At 38.7% G+C, this 19467-nt stretch overlaps 1 protein-coding gene across 3 annotated transcripts in view; it reads right to left on the bottom strand.

Annotated features, from left to right (window-relative positions):
• The window catches only part of MTUS2 (microtubule associated scaffold protein 2), a 253961-nt gene that overhangs the window by 142773 nt on the left and 91721 nt on the right, over positions 1–19467 (bottom strand). For all 3 annotated transcript variants that reach the window (XM_064645436.1, XM_064645438.1, XM_064645437.1), the window contains exon 4: positions 13010–13216. In XM_064645436.1, coding sequence (XP_064501506.1) covers positions 13010–13216 — 207 coding nt within the window. The remainder of the gene's footprint in view (positions 1–13009; positions 13217–19467) is intronic.

Below are 19467 nucleotides of genomic sequence, written 5' to 3'. Positions count from 1 at the left end.
TCCTTCCAAGATATATGGCACTGACTAGACCCCATGAAGCCAATGAAAACAATTACTCAAGTTAGGAGAAGTGCAAGTGATCTTTAACCCCTAATTACTCGCTGTACTTGTACTGCTTAATTCCTATGGATCACTCTGAGATCTTGGAGAATTTGTCTTGAAACTTTGTGCTGCAAACCACCATAGCTCACGGACAGTTTAGGACTCCTGATGCAGGGTGGGTGCCAGGGCCACCTCCAGCTAAACCATCCCTTTCCATCACTCAGCGCTTGCAGATTGCTCTTTAACTTTTTATACCCTTTATTCATTTCCCTTAACTCAATACCAGAAAAATTGCTTTATCTCCAGCACAATACTGCAAAAATGGAAGGAAAGTATAAAACCTAAAGCCACTCAGCCCTTACCAGATGAACAGTAATTCATATAAGATGATTTGTTACTGTATCTTTGCTAAAATGTTGCCAGAATTGAATAGTTAGAAATCTGCTAAGCAGAATTTAGAATGAAATGGAAGTCCAGTGTCAACTGTGGCTTATTTAGGTCTGCAAGATAATGCTAAAGAGAAGTTAAATTTAAATGCATTTATTCTGATCAAAACCAAAATGCTGTATCAACAGCATATCAGCTGATACACAGGAATATACACTACATATTGGGGGACATAAAACACACTAAGTGCTGCACTGGCCTAGTTTATTTTACTACACTAGGCTTTTACATCTCATCTCTCACTCTTGAGACACATTTGTATTAAAATCTCCAGGTCCAATACCAAGCCAAGGACAGGGATCGAGAAAGTTGAGAGCGTTCAGTCCCCAGCTGTGCTCTGTTTGCAGCAGGACCCTAACTTCAGAGCGCAGCAGCTGCGCAAGATGAAACGTCAGAAGATACCAGCAGCAGGCAAGCACAGCTCCTCACTCCCACAACCACAGGCAGAGGCAGCGCATCGGTGGCATCAGCATCTTGTTAGCCATGGGCAGAATTGATGCACGCTCAGGCACCACTGGGCTAATTTAACTGAGCACATTATCCACCACAATCTGTATGTTCAGCCCTCGCTGCCAATGTGAGATGCCAGCCCCACCTAGCCTGGCTCCAAGTGACCAGGGCATTACATTAAGCAGTGGGAGGACCTTGCAATGGAGATGGAAGCTGCAAAAAATTCAGATATCCAAGTCTGGCAAAAAAACCAACTTCTTTACAATCCACCCAGTGAAAAACATCGAAAAACTCCAGTGGACCTTCCTTCCCCAGAAACTTCCCTCCAAAATACCTATACAGTGAGGTAAACTTTCAAGCAAGCCTGTAGTAGTCTCCTGGAAGCATTATCAAAGCTAATTATATATACATTTCATTTCAAGTTGCAAAAGAGCAGGGTGAAGCTTTGCGTCTGCTGTAGTGGAGGCAAATTTATCACAATTCTTACTTAGTACCAGTCTTGCAAATCACATGCATCATGGGGAGTGTGCGTGGTGCCATGTAAGTGATGGGCAGCACCAATAAGAGGGAATTCTTGTCTAAAGGCATGAGAGAAAACAGCAGAACAGAGACAGTGCACCGGCATGTTGGAATCAGATACTAACAGAATGACCAAGTTTTAAAAGCTGTTAAAATAAGGAATACGGTGTATTTTACCAGGATGATTACTCCAAATATCTGGCCACATGGGAAGAGGAGAAGTCATAAATGAATGACTCCAGATAAGAGGATCACTATTGATGATCACAGAGAAAATATGAATGGAAAGACTCTGTGCAGGCAGGTGTCAGGATATGAGAATCATTAAGAAATGAAGGTAGTTGCTAACCATTCCTCTAATACAGAAATGTTTGTCACATGTAAACAATAATTGTACTTCGGAAACCAGCACTTTCATCAATAGTGATTGAACCTCTGTTGCCCAAATCAGAGGTGTGCAAATACATACAAGAGGCAGTTACCCTCTATTGCAGCATGGCTTATGTCATGTCAAGATTGTCCTCCCATGGGCCAAGGACCTGTGATGTTTTGTCCTCCCCCACACGAGGGCTGGGCATGATCTTGCTGCTTTTGTTTCACCCCTGCCAAAATGCTTTGTGCCACTCTGGCTGATTCTATGACAGCTACTAAGATACCACTTAGAGAAAGATTTCCCCTCTATCCAACTCAATTAAAACCAAAAAACAAAATAAAAAATTACATGGTTTTGAAAATGTGGGCTACATGAAAAATCCGATGTGTTTTAAAATGTACCAATCTTTGATGTTTTAGACTAGTTTTACTAGTTGGGATTTTTTTTAACGTGATAGCTGGCATGATCTAAAGTGGGGAATACCAAATGAATCCTAGCTGCAAATTGTTCACTCTGACAGTCTACAGTTTAATCTCCTGACTGTGGCTGATAGGAAGCTTCTATCACTTAGCAAGCTGCTTAGGGGCTTTCTTCAATTAATCTGAATTTTCTATCTGCAGATACTTTTGATTTGCACAATAGGTAGATAGATGACAGTTCAGGAGTGCACACATTCCCCGAAGCCACCATAACTGAGCTCCACTGATCGACTGTTGGTAAGCCATGCATAATTCAGTACATTTCTTAGAGCAACCATCACTTTGCCAAAGGAGTGGGGCTGACTTGTGCGTACAAGAGACAGTTTCTTAGGATCAGCTTTTTTCTTTTACATTTTCTTGTTTCTTACTTTCAGGTTTAAGCTTTTTTAAACTACATGTCTTTAAACTACATCTTAGACATTTTTAGAACATACTTCAAACTATTGTTTGGAAGGCATACAGAGACCATGACGCTATCTCTTACTCTTCTTACTTTCCCACACAGCTTGACAGTGTACAGGCCTGTTCTGTATCTAAATTTACAAGCTGTGACAAGTGATAAATATCCTAATTCTAAAAAGCTATTGTGTACCTCTGAGACAATTAAAATTCCTTAGATACCTAGATGCAGTACATAATACATTTAGTCAACATTAGAACGTGTCAGAGAAAGAATGTTTTATCCCAGGACACATCCAATCATCTAAAAATAGCTCTTCAGTTTAAATAAAAGTACTGTAATAACATTCACTGGGAAATCCCCTTTCCTCAGATTACAAAAGTAATGTTAATTCTTAAATAGTCTGGTGATATGTGGTAAGAACTGAGTAGAAGAGTTTATAGAAAGTACCAAATAAATTATATGTATATATATATAATTTTTTTAGGAGAAAAATAGGGTGGGGAATTTTTAATTCTTTCATCTAACAAAAAAAAATCATACCGCACATTTCAGAGCATAGACTGAGCTCCAGGCTGCCGCTATTCCATAGAGTTTAGCAGCAGGGGAAGGCATACAAGAGTTTCCCAGGTTTGGTCATAAGATGACTTGATCAAGACATGCCATTTTATTCAAAACATATAATTCCTCACTCAGTTTTGCTTAGTTTCTCTGGAGGTTGTACATACCTTTCAAGGAATGGCTAGCAGGAACACAGTTTAACTGTAATGTGTGATAGAAAGGAAGTTAACTACTGACTACATATAAATACTACGCTATAACAGTGCCAGAAATGTACACTATTTCTGAGATGCATAGCAGTGGTAGGAAACAACTCATTCCTCCATTTACTGTATTGCTTCTCTGCTTTTAGTGGTGAGGTAGAAGGGTGCCTCCTAATTCTTCTTTGACAATTAGAAGCTATTTTTTTTCTTTGGGATAGCTTAAGGACTATGATGGAATTCATCTTCTTTGGGAGGCTTGCTTTAAAAAAAGAAAACAAATAGAGAAGACCGATGCCATGTTCAGCTGGAGAAAGGTTTATGACATCAAGAACTAACTGATCTGACCTCTTTTTGGGTCCAATATCCACTGTGCAGTGTTAGCGTTGCTGGTGGTTGCTGCTGGCATCACTCCACCAGCTGATCAGTGTACGCATCATGTCCATTGCATTCTTGTCAGCAATTTTTACCTTTTTACATAGAAATGCACACTGTTCAATGACTAATAGCCCTATTAGCACACTATCTAAGTGCAATAATCATGGCTAGGCTTCGCGAACGAAGATTTGGGAAGGGCTCTACCCACGTTTGTTGCAGGCGCGTTGGTGGCTAAAAAGGCCAATACGAGAGAGACACGTCTGGTTGCAAAAGGCACAGCAGAAAGACTCCTTAGGAGGTACATTCTGCAGGGCACGATTCTTTCTGCGTTGTCTTTTCTCCTCAAGAGTGATCCTACATGCTTTCTCAAAGACATCAGTAGCATTATAGATAGTGTGTCTAGTGCAATAATAGTTTGCACTAAAATAACAGTAACCTTATGATGGATGGTGAACCAGCACACAGCAAGTGATATGTCCCACTCTGAGATAAACCTCACCAACCCACAATCAGATGTTGAGGTTTCTATGGGAACACTGCCAGCTATTCTGACAAGGTCCAGTTTCCACATGTGAATCAGAGCACTTTATTCTTTCATCCTAAACACTCACATTTCTGCATAAGTATTTCTGACTGTGTAGCCTTTTATGGGAGTAGTAACTTAGACTGCATCAAACCATAACAAGCAGATCTTGAAGTTGTGAAGAGCATAAACGAAAGATTTACACCATGTAGCTCAGCTCAGCTGACTCCTTGCCACAAGGAACAGACAGTCAAAGGCTTTGTTTGTAAACCACAGTTCAACCCAAACAGCAGCAGCTTTCTCCTCCAACCACACCAATGCCACAGGTACACCCTTAAAGCTGCCACATGGGAAGTATGCTACCATTTCTCAGGCTCATCTCTAAGGGACTGAACATTTGCTACTGCTGACTGTAGTATCCCTACGTCTGGTGTGCCAACAGCCTACAGTTTCTGATATCTCCCACTCTGAAAGAAAATATTGTGCAATTGTTTCCATTTTATTCAGCACAGTGTTCTTGGTTGGAGGGTCTCAGTCTGTCATTTTTCTGCCAATGGTGGTTTTACTTATTTCAGACCTCAGTCAGCTTTCTTCTAGCATTTAAATTAACTTTGGAAATCCCGAGTTGGTCTCACACCTGTTACAAGACAAAGAACCACAATATTTTGAGCTGTTTACAGCCTCATGTAATCTTGTCCAGGCCTTTAGAGACTGTCAGGCAGCAAGCTGGAAGGAAAGGCTGTTTAAACTGCAATTTTCAGCTTCTTGGATCTCAACAGACTTGTGGCAATACTGAAAGCCGCAAAAGATGCTGTTCCTTCTTTTATTGCAGATATTCTCAAGAGTACCTGGAAGACTTACATAAATGACCTCAATTTTAACCTATTTGGACTAGATTAGTGTGATGGAAAAAATGTCATGGGTGATATTGCAGCCCAACCTCTACATGGAAAAAGTTTTTCCTCTTTTAGCTGTAACGCTTCTCCCGCAACTAAATTAGAATTCACAAGTCTTCTGCAGGATCCCTAATGGGATCAAAGATTAGAAACATCTTTGAAGTTTGTCTTCCTTTGCTCCACTGTTAATTCATACCTGCACTAATCCACCATGGTTCTCATCTAATCAGTCACTCTCCCTCCCAAAAGGGACAGTTTACAGGCTTTTCCCAAATCCCCATTTATTTGTGTTCATTATCCACACTTCATTTTGCAAGGGCATACCATTTTGTTTATTGATTTTTCATGTACTATAAAGAGGCCAGCTCTGTTTTCTGAAATCTTTTGGTCTAAATGAGATTTGCCAGTAATATTTACAGTACTTATAACCTTGGTCCTGTTTATTGCTAGTATGGCAATTGGATTGAACTGTGTGTGTGACAAATTCACAACATTTTACTTTTGACAGCAGTTAATAATAATACGACTGAAATGAGATCATCTCGGTCTCACTTTTTAAATTTGGTCCTTCTTGAAAGAGATCAAAGAAACACTGAACCTCAAACTTATTTGCTTCTTGTTTAGGAAAACAAGCTAACAGCCTCACTGACCCTAAGAAGAAATCACTCAATGTAAAACATAATTTTAAAAATCCTTTCAAAATTTACATAATTCAAAAACTATGACAAAGGTATTTCTTTGTCTCACTGTGACTCAAAGTTGTCTCATAACTACCATATCAACATTCTTTTATCTTTAAATTAATGCTTATTTTTTGGGGAGAGGGTGAAAACTATCTTTGAAAGAAAGCCTATTATCATAAAATTTTGTAATGAATTTTGTCATTGACAGTAATTAGTTCAGTCAGGCAACTGTTTGATTTACTTACAGATTTCAAAGTCAGAGTATCTCATTGTGCTCAATAGCTCCAACCTCATAGACAATACAAAATGCAAAATTTAATCAGAAGCAATATGTGGTGCTTTTTGGAAATGTATCTTTCTGGAGTTGAATGCATCTGATTGAATTTCAGAAAGCACAAAAACTGCAGATGAAGTCAAAAAATACCCCATCTATGAGTCCCATAGCTAGACATCCAGAATTCATCCTTTTAAAATACTGATTTATAAACTGAAATGAAATGCATGAGAGGGACATGGTGAAGAAGAAACTTTCTTAAAAGTCTTGTAAGGTCGTACTTCATTAGTAGGAGACTATGAAGATTTTAACTATGGTTCCATTAGAAAGCAGATTAATTCAGAATGGAGGAAATGAAGGATATTTTAAAAAAAAATAAAAAAAGAAGAAAGAAAAATTTTTAAAAAGAAGGAAAAAAAAGAAAAATAGAAATGGATGAGCTCTCACTTCTTCAAAGCTTTACTTCTTAATTTTTCTTTGGGCTAAATTAAAAGATTAATTCATTTCGATGAATACCCACAGGGTTCACTTCTAAATGAGTATTTTCCCCATCAACAGATAGAATAGGAAGATTAGAGTAGGAAAAGGAGACAATTTATAGTGAGCTTTCTGGTCTTCAGAATGGTTTTAATTTGGATGTGACAGACATGTTCCAAATGTCTGCAGCTTGCCTTCATATTTTCAAAAGGACATTTTACGTGCCACTGTTCCAAGTGCTGTGTGTCCCCAGAAGGATACATATTGTGCTTGTCCCTGTTACTAGCTCTGGACTGACTGAGGCTTTCCTGTAGACCATAAAATTCACACTTCACAAGCAGCTCTCTTCTTCCTCGTGACCCCTCACATCCGTATCAGATGGGATACCCTTCAGGATCCCTGAAGACTAGATATTTTAGAAAATGTGATTTAAAGATCCAGACATTTTAGAAACTATTTCACTGATTTCTTTGTATCTGTCTAAGAAATGAATGAAGTTCATTATACAGCAATAAATAAAGTAGTCATGATCTCCTATTGACCATGGCAGCACAAAAACAGCCACTGGACACCTTTAAAATAAAGAAGGTGCTGATGAAACCACCCATTATTAGGGGTATCTAAGTAGGCTGCCAAAGTAGCTACACAGACGAGACTGACATCTCATGAACATCTCCCCACAGAGTTAAAGAATGGACAAACTTTGGGTGTCTGTAATGGGAATAATTTAATCATGGGGCAATGCACTACCTTCTCCAGTGAAACTGGTGTCTGGCAGCCTGGTGTGCGAGTGGTTTGAACTACTTTTTACCCTCTGCAGATTAAACACTAAGAGTTGCAGTAACTAAATTAGGTGCTCATAATCAGTCAAACAATCCTGTGTGGACATGGGCCAGGAAAGAGGATTTGCTGCTATCTGTCTCTTCCTTCTTGCCCTATTACCCAGTACCTGTTCAAACATTTGTACTCTCCCACCCCATTTTATGGACAGGAAAGGGAGGTGGATAATTTAAGCCACTTCTAAAAAGTCAGACAGAAGTAAGTGCCAAAAACTGGAACTGGAGCTGCCAGGTCTGAGTCAGGACAATTTTAGAACACAGACACAGAATCTCCCAGATCAGTCTTCTTGCACCTAAAAATGAAGATTTTATATGGCACTTTATAACAATAACATACATGATGATTAAGCACTCGGTTGAATTGAGCTGTCATGAGAACTTGGCAAAATTCTTTCAACAGTTCTTTGCTCATAACAAGTGAGTTTTGCAGACTTGAGAGTTTCATGGATTTTTTTTTTTTGGTTTGGACAAGCTTAAGTTCAGCAAATTTGAAACCCCTTTATATTTCTGGTTGGCATCTTCATATAAAAGTACTTCTGCATTTCCAAACCACCTTGATCTTCCTGTCTGTACTCAATCATTGCAAGGGGTAGTACAGATCTTCCCAGTGTGGAACTGCTTCCCTCTGCTGTGTGTTCTGATGGGCAGGGAAAGAGGTAACAATGTAGATAGCAAAAACATTATCTAAGCTATTAAAATATTATCACATTTAAAGTACTATCACAAGCACCATAGCTAAAACCCACTGAAATTAATGGGCAACTTATAATTCAGCACTGTTGTTTCAGTCTCTGCAAACACAGAGAAACCTCTGTGCCTACACCTCCAAGTCATTCTAAGGATGGTTTTTTTGCCCACCTTTAACAACTAGAGTATGAAAAGTAAATGCTGAGAGTCTGGAAGGCAGCTAAAATTTCTTTTAGCCATTGCTCTTCCCGGATGACATACTGCATTTTTCCAGATGCTTTGCCCACAAAGCTGAGAATCCTCACTCAATACTGTTCTATTTTAGTCCTATTCAGAGTGAAATGATGGCATAAAGTGATTATTCCATCAAAATATTAATATCAGAACAAGATCAGAAGGGGAAAAAAATTGAATTTGTCAGGTAGAAAACCGAACAGAAAATCAGTCATAAAAAATGATTGGAACGTATTTTCATGTAGGAAATTCTTTGTATTTGTATTTACATAATACTTATGTATTTAAGAACACTTAGTATACCTATCTACCATGTGACAATTTTGAATGTTCTACCCATTTTGAAGGCAATTAGGCATCTATTCGAGGCTTCTGTTCTTACTTTAATTTCCTCAATTCTCCACCCACCTGAATCTGACACTTTGACATTTTTGCTCACTAGAATGGAAATTCAACATTTAGCAAGGCTAGGGAATGCAAGGTCAAAAACCAGTGAGAAATTCAATATGTTGAAGAAGGGATCATGAAAGTTTACATAAAACATGCAATTTCATATTTCTATAATTTTTAACAAAGCAATAGCTGTCATGGGATACTAAAACAAGTTTTGAAATATTCACTACCATTTTCTTGGTCAGTCTGAAAAGAAATCACTTCAGCATTCAGAGCTGTGAGTAGATATTGAATAGCATTATGTCTTTAAGTCTAGTGCCTCACTGGAGAAGAGTTGCCTCTAACACCATGTTATTATTCTATTTTAAGAATCTTGAGCAACAGGGATTGCATCACTTGAGTTGGAAGATTATTTAATAGACTAGAAGACCTTATGACTATGAAGTATTTCCCAATATTATACCTACATTTCTCCATTTCCAAAACTCATAGCAGTTACCATACCTTAACTCATTCTGAACAATCTGTCCTTCAAATTCTCCACACATCAAACTCTTCCACAGTTCTTAACAAACTCTTTCCCATGTGGTACTTACAAACATTAGAGTCTATTCTGATGAAGTACATAAAGCTAATTACATGAGCAGGGTATTCAGCTGATCACTAAAAATGCAGATACAAGGAAGTGAGAGAACTCCAAGCCCCTCAAAATAGTAAAACAGAAGTTACAGTCTGAGCATCATATTATCTCATTGCATAATCACAAGATAATACTAGGAACCACATCCCACAACTGTGGGCCTTTGGTGTATGACATGAATCTCTTAGGCAAATTTTATTGAAGCAGACTTCAACATAGTGAATTTAAAATTCCAAGGGAAAATACACAAAGTTAAGAATTTTGTTATAAATTAGCTATTTAGGAGTTTTTCTTTATGTTTACACAACTCTTTCACTCCCAAATCATGCTGCTTTTGACCTCAACATGACTTTCTAGTCATTCATTTTTTCTCATATTTTGCAGAATACATTCACACTCCTCTTTAGATTGGACTATCTGAATTTTTCAATTCTAGCCAACTTAGATTGAAAACAAGCAAAAAGGTTTTTGACAAAATCCCTTTCATCTAAATAAAGAATAATGGTTTAAAATATCATGCATTTTTGAAAACCTCCAAAGCAGTAGTCTAGAGCTGACTGTAAACTTGAATTTTTCAGGTAATCTTTAACAAAAATAGTAGTGGGCAAACCTATCTGTGGCACAGAAAAAACCTGGGGAGGGCTGATAGCAGGACCTGCAGCTGAGCCTCAGCCTGGAGTTTCCCAGATGCCCATCAGGTGTCAGACCATCTGATTTTGCCCAAGCAGAAGACATCATGTGGGCCTTGCTACACTGTGGTATAAAGCTGCTCTAATGTGGGAAGCCATGAGATGGGAGGTGTGAAAGTGGCAGGAGTAGCTGCAGGCTTCACACTGAGCAGAGAGGAACATTTGTAGCAACAAAGGATGGACACACCACACACCCCCACCTCCTCTGGTACAGCGATCTCTCACTACCTCCACTTCTCTGAGTTGTTTCATTCAAACACAACTGCCCTTGTCCTCCATATTGAACAAAGAGCTCACCCTAAACCATTTTAACCATTCCATTTTGAACAGGACAGGACAAGCAGTGGTGATCTGTGGTGAGCTCCCCTGATCCATCCTAGAACTGGAATGGATCCAGCTTTGAACTGGAATGGATCCAGCTTTGAACTGGAATGGTCTTTGGCTTCTGACATTACATCTCACCTCCTTCAGCAAAGTGAGAAGCTGCCTTATATGCCACCATTACCATGAATGAGCTTCACAGACCCTAGCTTCCCTGTGTGCAAACCACAAGTCACATATAGGCACCAAAAAGTGGATTTTAAATGGCCAAAACAGACTAGTGACCCTGACCTGAAGGTCAGTTCCCTGCCACAGAAGCTGGTGAGATGTTGAGCAGTTTGGATACCAGAGCTCTCCCTCCAGCCTCAACACAGAATTGAGCAGGACCTCATAGGAGCAGAGCCTATGACTGATCCTGATTAGCAGCTGGTGGCACAACTGTCACAGTTGTTATTGATGAACAGCAATCTGGCTTCCACCCACAGTCCAGGGACAGAACTCCAAGAAAGACCAGAGGACAAACAGGCAAGCGCTACACAGTATCCCCTGTTCTACCACGGGAAAAGAGCACAGTCCCACCGTTGAAAAATCCATTTAATTGAGTAAATCTGAAAACGCAAGGTATCGCCAGAAAGTCAACCAAGGAGCATAGCACAGGCTCTGTGCACATCCAGGCTTACTGCTCTTAGAGGGGTCACAGGAAGGGGAGAAATCTGGTGAAGAATAAAGCTGCCGCGTTGCAGCTCCATTAACAAACTTCCCCTCAACACAAACATCACGTCTCCTTACTCTAAACAAGTAGGGTTTTACTCTCTAGACAGAGACACTGGTTAGGACTTACGAAAAGAAATGTGTTTGGGAAGGGCTAGCACCTCAAGACATCTGGTGGAGGAGCCATAGTCATTGGCTTTTTAGTAACTTATACTTCATGATTTTGAGGTGAGCCCCTTGAGTGACAACAGTAGCAGCTTCTCTATTTATAATATATGCACACTTGTAAGATGTTATCAACTATTTCTGTCTCCCTGACACACAGAGATGCTGCTTAAATGGGAAATTGTGTTACGTATGTTTGAAGATTTCTAAAGCTAGATCGTTTTGCATTTTCTACCCTAATGAGCTAGGAAATTAACAGTAAAACTTTATCCCGCCCTCTAGGAAACCTGATTCAGTCAAAGACATGATCTCAGGTAGTATCTATAGAATCAGCTATTTATTTAATTTAAATAAAATCATTCTTCCAGCTGACAGTGAAGGGAAGAAATGCTAAGATTACTGAGGCAATACTTTTTCCCTACATCCTTTCTGTGCATATTGAAGTGCACTGCTGCTCTGTGTTAAATAAGATGAGGTAGAATGGAAAGCAACTAATTTGTGCTCCCTGAGTGTTGGGCAACTAATTTAACACTTGCTGGCACATGGACTATAAATAGAAAAAGATGGTACAGTTTCACACCAATAACATTTCTATGAAAGTTAATAAATCAACACTAAGGAAACAATTTTTTTCTTCCTCCCTATCTGCCCTATCAGGAATGACGAACGAGAGTTGTGTTGCCTTTAATCCAAAGTAAGCATGAGATGCTAAGTGTCATCTTGTGTGATGACTTACCAGAGGGCTGGCACCCTAAACATGAGATGTGCCCTCACCTGCTTGGCAACACACCTTCTCCTTCTCTCACTCTTGTCCAACTAAAGACAAATAATGTCCAAGAATTCTGGGGTGGACAGCTGTGCATGTCACAGGAACCATGTGACAAAGGAGACCATCAGGAGTGGCTCATTCTCTTGCTCTCACATGGTGGTGGAGAGAAACAGACAAAGGCTTAGATGAGTTATCTAACTTGGCAGAAAGATCAGAATTATAGGTGCTTTTTTTCATCAGGTGACAGGCTGTGCTCATCTCTACATGAATTTGTACAAGGAGAACACTTCCCTTGGGTAATTTTCATATCCATCAAAACCTTTCTTGTAATATGCACAAATTGGTTACAACATCCTGATCCCGACATTAAAGAGAGTTACCATTTTCAATGAAGTCAGCTGAAATCAAATGCTTCCACATCCTTCCAGTGCCTGGAATATGGTTTCAGTTTTTATGGGCTTAATGTACAAATATAATAAAAAAGTACACCAGAATATATAAACAAAATCAACTTTTTTTAAGAGAACTGAAGAGTCAGATGTAACTTTCTATGTCTGAGATTATTAATGCTTCTTTCACAGTGTTTTTTAATGGAAATCAACTGACTCAAATATTTAATATTTTAAATATTTAATATTTACTAAATGTTTGTTAATATTTAATAATTATTAGTAATATTTTTAAAAATAAATCTGACTCAGAAATCAAGATAGCAAACCAAAGTCAGTGGCACAAAAGAGATTAGTGAGTACTGCACAGATTTCATTAGTCTTAAATTAGACAGAAACTCCAATCTGGACAATCCTGAAATACATCTATTTAATATCCCTCCAGAAAGAAAGGCACTTTTTGGACTTACGGTTAGTTGTCCTGCTTTGATCACTCTGAGCACTGTCGTTTGACTGGTTGCTGGAGACAGAGGATACGCTTGAGCTCCTAACAAAACCAAATGCAGCCAGCTTTGCTGCTGGCAACCGTGAATAACCTGGAGGACGAAGTCCAGACTGGCAGGGCTTGGGAAGATTTGATTTTGCAGCACTTGGACATGATGGTTTCTTAAGATCGACTGAAATAAGGAAAAAGAAAGAATTTTTTTTTAATACACTAAACTGGGAGATACTGATCGTTTCCTGTAACACCCACCTACATAAAGGCAATATTAAGACTGAATACAAGTTTAATGGCTGATCAAACTGCAGTGATGTCTTATCCTTTGCTGCACTAAAAAAACATTCGGTGGAAAAATTACAGGTCAGAATAATTTTTAAAATATGAAATGTGCCAAGTACCCATGAGGCATAACTCAAACTTCCAGCAAAGTAATATAGTTCAATGCTGCTAAGAATTTCTTTCAATGTTATCTTCTTCAATGCTGTATCACTTTCTAATTTTACATTTGCTATGTGCCAATTAAAAAAAACCTCATACATAGAGACAAACACAATATGCCTAACCTCCAATTTTGGAAACTATTGTAGACCGCCAACAGTCCTCTTCAAGGACACAGGACTTCTTTTTTTTCCATCAAAGAAAACACTTCTTTGAAGTTTTCTTTCAAATTTCTCTAAAAGAAAACTCACTTTTCTTGCACCAAGCCTGGGGACAAGGATGTGACCCATAAAGTTGTACTTTTTTAACATTCCACCAGCCATTTCCACTGAAGGACTTCTCCCCATTAAACCATCATCCTATGTGAGTGACATCAACCAAGTCTCAGACAACTGCCAATGGCAAGTTTATAACACATGAAGTTAGACAACAACAGTAGTTCAGCTACCATATCTGCCTGTGGTAAAAACTAACTGGTCACCTGTCTTCAGCTTCTGTCCTAACCCGTATTGTGCTGCTCTTGCTTAGGCAAACTTTCCTAGGCAAATCCACAACACAGGATCATAAATGTTCCACATTTTCCTCACAGGCCAAAGGTCCATGAGCATGGCAGGATTGTCTTCAAGGCCAGGGACCAAAGATTAGAGTTTGTTTTTAATTGGAAGGTCTGGATACCAAGTGAATCTAGACCTCAACTGTATCTAAATTTGGACAGAATTTTTCTTTTTAGATTTGAGAACATTTTTTTTTAAAAAAACATTAACAACATTCTCCAAAACCTGATGCTTGAGTCATCAGTCATCAGGACTAGTGGGATAGGAGACAAGGCCACAAAGTCACCCTTTTCCCATTCTTATTCAGTGAACACTATTTGTACACTAGCCTGACACATACTTCAAAGGAAGAAATGAACTTTCATAATATAAAGAAAAACACAAATCAACTGCACAGTAAGAATATAGTCTTCATATTATTACCGCATTTAATTCTTTTGTAAACTATGTAGGTCACAGCCTTATTAATTTTAATGAAGCATTACACTTTGCACAGACTTTAGAGAAAACAAGACTAACTCCTTTGAGCAGAAAAGTGTTATGGGGATTTCGAAAGATAGTTGTGTACCTCATCACAATACTAATGCTAAGCTTTGTTTAACATTTCTTTTGTTTAGCATTTTCTTTTGAAATAGAAATATATGTAATACCAAGCTAAAAAGAGTTTTGTTATCCTATAAAACACATTCCTATAAAGACATCAAAAAATGCTCCTTGCTCAACAAACAAAGCAATTTATGTACTCTAGGCTCTTAAAAATGCATTTTTATATGCACTTTTCCCAAGCTGAGCTCTTTATTAAGACTCAAGGAGATGGATACCTTTACCAGCCGAGAGGAGTACATGCTGTGCAGAGTAATCCAAAGGAAAATAACAAGTATCTACAGTGTGTAACAAAAGACTGCTAAAATCCCCATTCAGTTCTCTGGCACCAATAGAGGCAATTTTGGACTCTGATCCTGAATCTGGCTTCATTTGGATGGTGTGAAGACGGGCTCAAAGGTAGCTGTGGGTTCCAGGTGAAGGGCAGTGCAGGCATATCAGTACCAAGAAGAGACAAGCAGTGATGGTCACCATCAGTTTACTGCCAGGCTTGTGCAGCATTGCTTTGACAGTGGTCTATTACAGATGTTTTATGGCTATCTGCAAAATACCCTCAAGCCAGACTTCTTCCTTCCCCACTGCAAAATATTCCATGTGTCACATCAGTGACAGGATCATGCTCAGGCAGCATCCAGATTTCGAAGTAGAGCCAAGTACTCACGACAAGCAGCTGCAGGAGCAAGGAACCTGCCCAGGTCAGTGGCAGCAGGGAGAAGGTATGGGACTGTCTCTTGTGGGTTTTACAGGTTTCCAAAAATAAACCAATATGCCTAGACTACATAAGAATCTCTGAAAATTGAGGTGGAGGGAGAGATTTTACCATTTCAGAGCAAAAAAACTATAAATATCACAGATTTCCTGGAACAAAACAGGGGAAATTCCACTGAGGCAGTGGGGTAAAGTGGTTAGAAATGGCTTTATTCAAAAAGCATTTCAAATGTGCTTGTCCTAGGGCAGTGAGGTTCACCTGAGACTCCCACATCCCCAGCTTAACCACAGGGATGCCTACAACAAGTCCCCATATGGCCTGTTCTTTATACCACTGTGCAACAAGTGCCTGTAGTCCACAACACACCAAGCACCATGCGTGTCATTGAAGAAGAATAATTTCCTTAAAACCAGAAGGTCTTAGATGACAAGTTGCCCAGCCATCATCTTTACCTTTTCTTCAAAGTCATTCTCCCAGACTTGGGCAGAGGGTTCAGTGCTTTTTTTCTCCTCACACTTTCGTGTGTGTTTCTAGTTTATGACTTCAATTCAAATTTTCCCTGAACTAACAACATTTTGAATCTTGAACTCATCATCAACCTTAAATTATTTTTCACTTTTCTTCTTTGTAATCCAGTTCTTCTGTACCATGAGGACCTGAGGGCAGGACATTATCCTCATTAGGGATGCATTCAAATCCTTAGAGCTAAGAAATTTTTTGTCTTCCTTCTCATTAAAATACATGAGGCATCAGCCTATTGTATGTATTTTCTGTTCTAAATATCAGGTTTTATCACAGATGTTCCTTATTTCTCTTTTTTAAAAGTACAGAAGTACTCCTGTAAACAAGGTCTGCGAGTTCAAAATGAAAGTTATTTTAATGAGCAACTTTCGTTTTAATAAAAATCTGCCAAAATAAGTTAAAAAATTGGCAAAAAATCTTTCCAATTGTCTCACTGCCTGAAGCTAATTATAGAATTAAGTATTGTTGTCTGCACGCACATGAGTGATTTTCTTCGACGCTTCAAGCTGTTCCCAACCTGAAACATGAAAACATTTTGAGGTAGGGACCGATTGACACAAACTAGATGTGCCTGGGGAGACTGCAGGAAAGTCTGAGCTACACTTCTCGTGCATCCCCATCGCACATGAATTACATCTTCATGCACGCCTGAGAAGCAATTTTCATGTGACTTCTCTGCGAAATCTGAAATATGTTTTAGCTGAAATGAATGAAAAATTAAAGAAAGGAATTACACAGATATGTTCTTATGAAAAAGAGTAGTGGTTCAAGACTTCAGCTCCACAATTCAGGGATCCTTGGAAAGCCTTTGTTATCTTGTGGTAGGGTTTTTGTGTTTGCTTTGCTTTGCCTTTTTTTTTTAGTAGCATTTCTGTTAAAACTTTAATGATTAGATGACATTTTCTCTCACTTTCTGATATTCTGAACATCACTATTCTCATTTCATATTGGGGAATCTGAGGCAAAAAACTTAACTGCAAGGTCACTGCATTAATCAGAGATAATACAAGCAGAGTTAACCCACCTCATTGGTATCTTTGTGCATTAAAACCAAACTGCACAAGTGAGAAACCTATTCTGTTGCCACTAGCTTTATGTTTTCCCTGTTATAACAATTTCTCTCTGAACAAGAACTGAGGCTTCAAAAATTTACACCTAAACAGCAGCGAGCAGGTTGTGCCCAGCTACCCTGTCAAGCCTGGGACAATTCAGTTCCAAAGGCAAAGCAGTTGCCACTGCTAAATATCAATTAATTTCTGATAGGCCAGTCCATAATGATATGGTAGCAAATGCTCATCTCCTCATTATTCAGATTTAAAAGCTCCAAAAAGTTGCTCTGTACCTTCCCAACTCCCAGGCAAATCAAGGCTGGTTAGCACATTCTCAACACCCCAAGAATTTGTCATCTCACAATTCATTCAAACTGAAAATGTCTATGTTCGCTTTGCAGACTGTGCAAAGCAGGATCATCCCTCAGAAACTTCCAATACAGGAATTGCCAGTGCCTGAATCTCACTCACTGCCTTTGTCACAAAAGCCTAGAGCAACAAGAACACTACTCTGTGCACCAGAGCTGCATCCCACCTGCCTAGCTGCTGCTTAGCTGCTGCTCACAAGTGCTGTGGGTGCCCAGCCAGTGATGATACTTGGGAGGAGGTAGGGTATGTAGTATTTGCCTGCTGCTACACCCAGATTGTTAGAGATACTGTTCTTATGAATGGCAGTTTGGTACAAGTCATATAGACAACCCTTGTCATATGATGTGTGTTTGTTCTTTGAAGACACAGTAATTGTTGGGAGCTGAGAGGTGGCAGATGGCTATGTCTCAAGTAAGATGATGATGTCCTTAAAAAAACCCACGAGGAAGTGTCTGTGGGTCTTTGAAACACTTGACTTTTCTTTATGAAATACAGTCAGATTGCTCTCTCAAAGAAAGCAGAGTGCCAACTGAAAACTCTGCAGATTAGTAATGGACAGAGAATAATTTCCCCTGTGAATTCTCCCCTTGTCATCTTTTTCCTTAAACAATTAAGAAGCTTGCCAGTTCAAATCCAAGTACCTCAGACTGCAAACCTATAAACTAAGTACACAGCTGGTGTATCAGTGAGGCAACATTTCAGGAAGTAATCTCAAAATTCCTTTTCTATATCAAATCTCATTTACATGTTCAATTCCTAAGTATTCCTGAGAATAAACATGAAAATAAAGCTTTCCTACTGGGAGAAAGCTGTAGACATATTGTAGCATTCATGATGAAATACATTATACATAAGCAAAGACACAAATAAGTGTATGTATCTATGTCTGTCTGAGTAATGAGAAACATTGCTGTCCTGATTTATGTGTAAATTCTATCTTTATCAAAAGTTGGCTTGCTTAGAAATGAGAGGAGCATCTAGACCCTCAGGACTGACAAATTTTATACACAGGGAGGTGATAAGGAAAGAACATTTCATTAACTCACTCTTTGAGAAAAAAATACTGTAAAGACTACTGAAAAATGCAAAATTAAGTGAAATTAATGAGTATATAATTAAAGTGAAGTTTTAACTATGAGATCTCTGTTATACTTTTTAAAATCAGACATTAATTCCTTAAAAATAATCAGTTAATGAATGCAAATCCTAACACACTTGCTTCAAGAAGTCTTTATAACCAAGGAAAACATATTAATATTTTACATGTTATAGACACGATATCCTTCAATGCTTGTTTTGAATTACAAGTTTCCCACAGAAAGAGCAGAGTCAATTTACATAAAATTAACAAATGTTAAGCTTTTGGAGACTCTTTTGCACCTATAAGTATACCACAATTCAATGCCTTCCTATCTTATCTACATTGAAGAATGCTTTTTCTTACAGTCAGGCTGCTTCCCTACCCATCTGAGGCAAAGCATCACCACAGGAGCAACACTGCTTAATAAGGAACTTGTAGCCAATGCCATCCCATGTCTTATATGTCTTATATCCTACAGATGAAGAAGGATCTCTACTTAAATCACATTTTACGCATCACACTTAGAGGTCACTTGAGGGAACACTCATTACTATTTTACTTTCTACTTTGCATAATTTAAAACTAACAAAACCTTTAATGTACTTGTAGTACTTGCAGTCTATCACAGCAGTTCAGAGATTTAATTATCAATTACTTTAGAGTCAGTTTTATGAGTATTATACATGGTCCAAACCACTCAGTTTATCAGTGCTACTTAACCAAATTGCTACATTATGAATGGTAGGGCAAAGGGAAATAAAATCCTCATTATGAGGCACTGCTGCTGTCCTCGATACTGTGACATGGTGATTTCCATTTAAAAGACTCCATGGTCACTGGATGGCAACTGGCTAGATCCTTCTGTTTCCATTACCTCAGGGCAGGACTGAAATCGCTAGGATTGGAAACTGGATTAAAAACTCAGGATCAAGCTGCAGGAGATGCTGATTAGCAATCTTGAAGGCAAAAATACCCCCTACACTAACTGCTTTTGCTGCAGTCACCCAAGCCCTCACATCCCACAACACCCACAAGCAAGTCTTACTGGCTCTGCTTCCAGTATGCTGACCATATGTTCATGCATTTCATTTTCTTGTGTTT

The sequence above is a fragment of the Pseudopipra pipra genome, chromosome 2 (assembly GCF_036250125.1).
Source record: "Pseudopipra pipra isolate bDixPip1 chromosome 2, bDixPip1.hap1, whole genome shotgun sequence".
NCBI classification, from domain to species: domain Eukaryota; kingdom Metazoa; phylum Chordata; class Aves; order Passeriformes; family Pipridae; genus Pseudopipra; species Pseudopipra pipra.
This window is presented reverse-complemented; position numbering and strand designations above follow the sequence as displayed.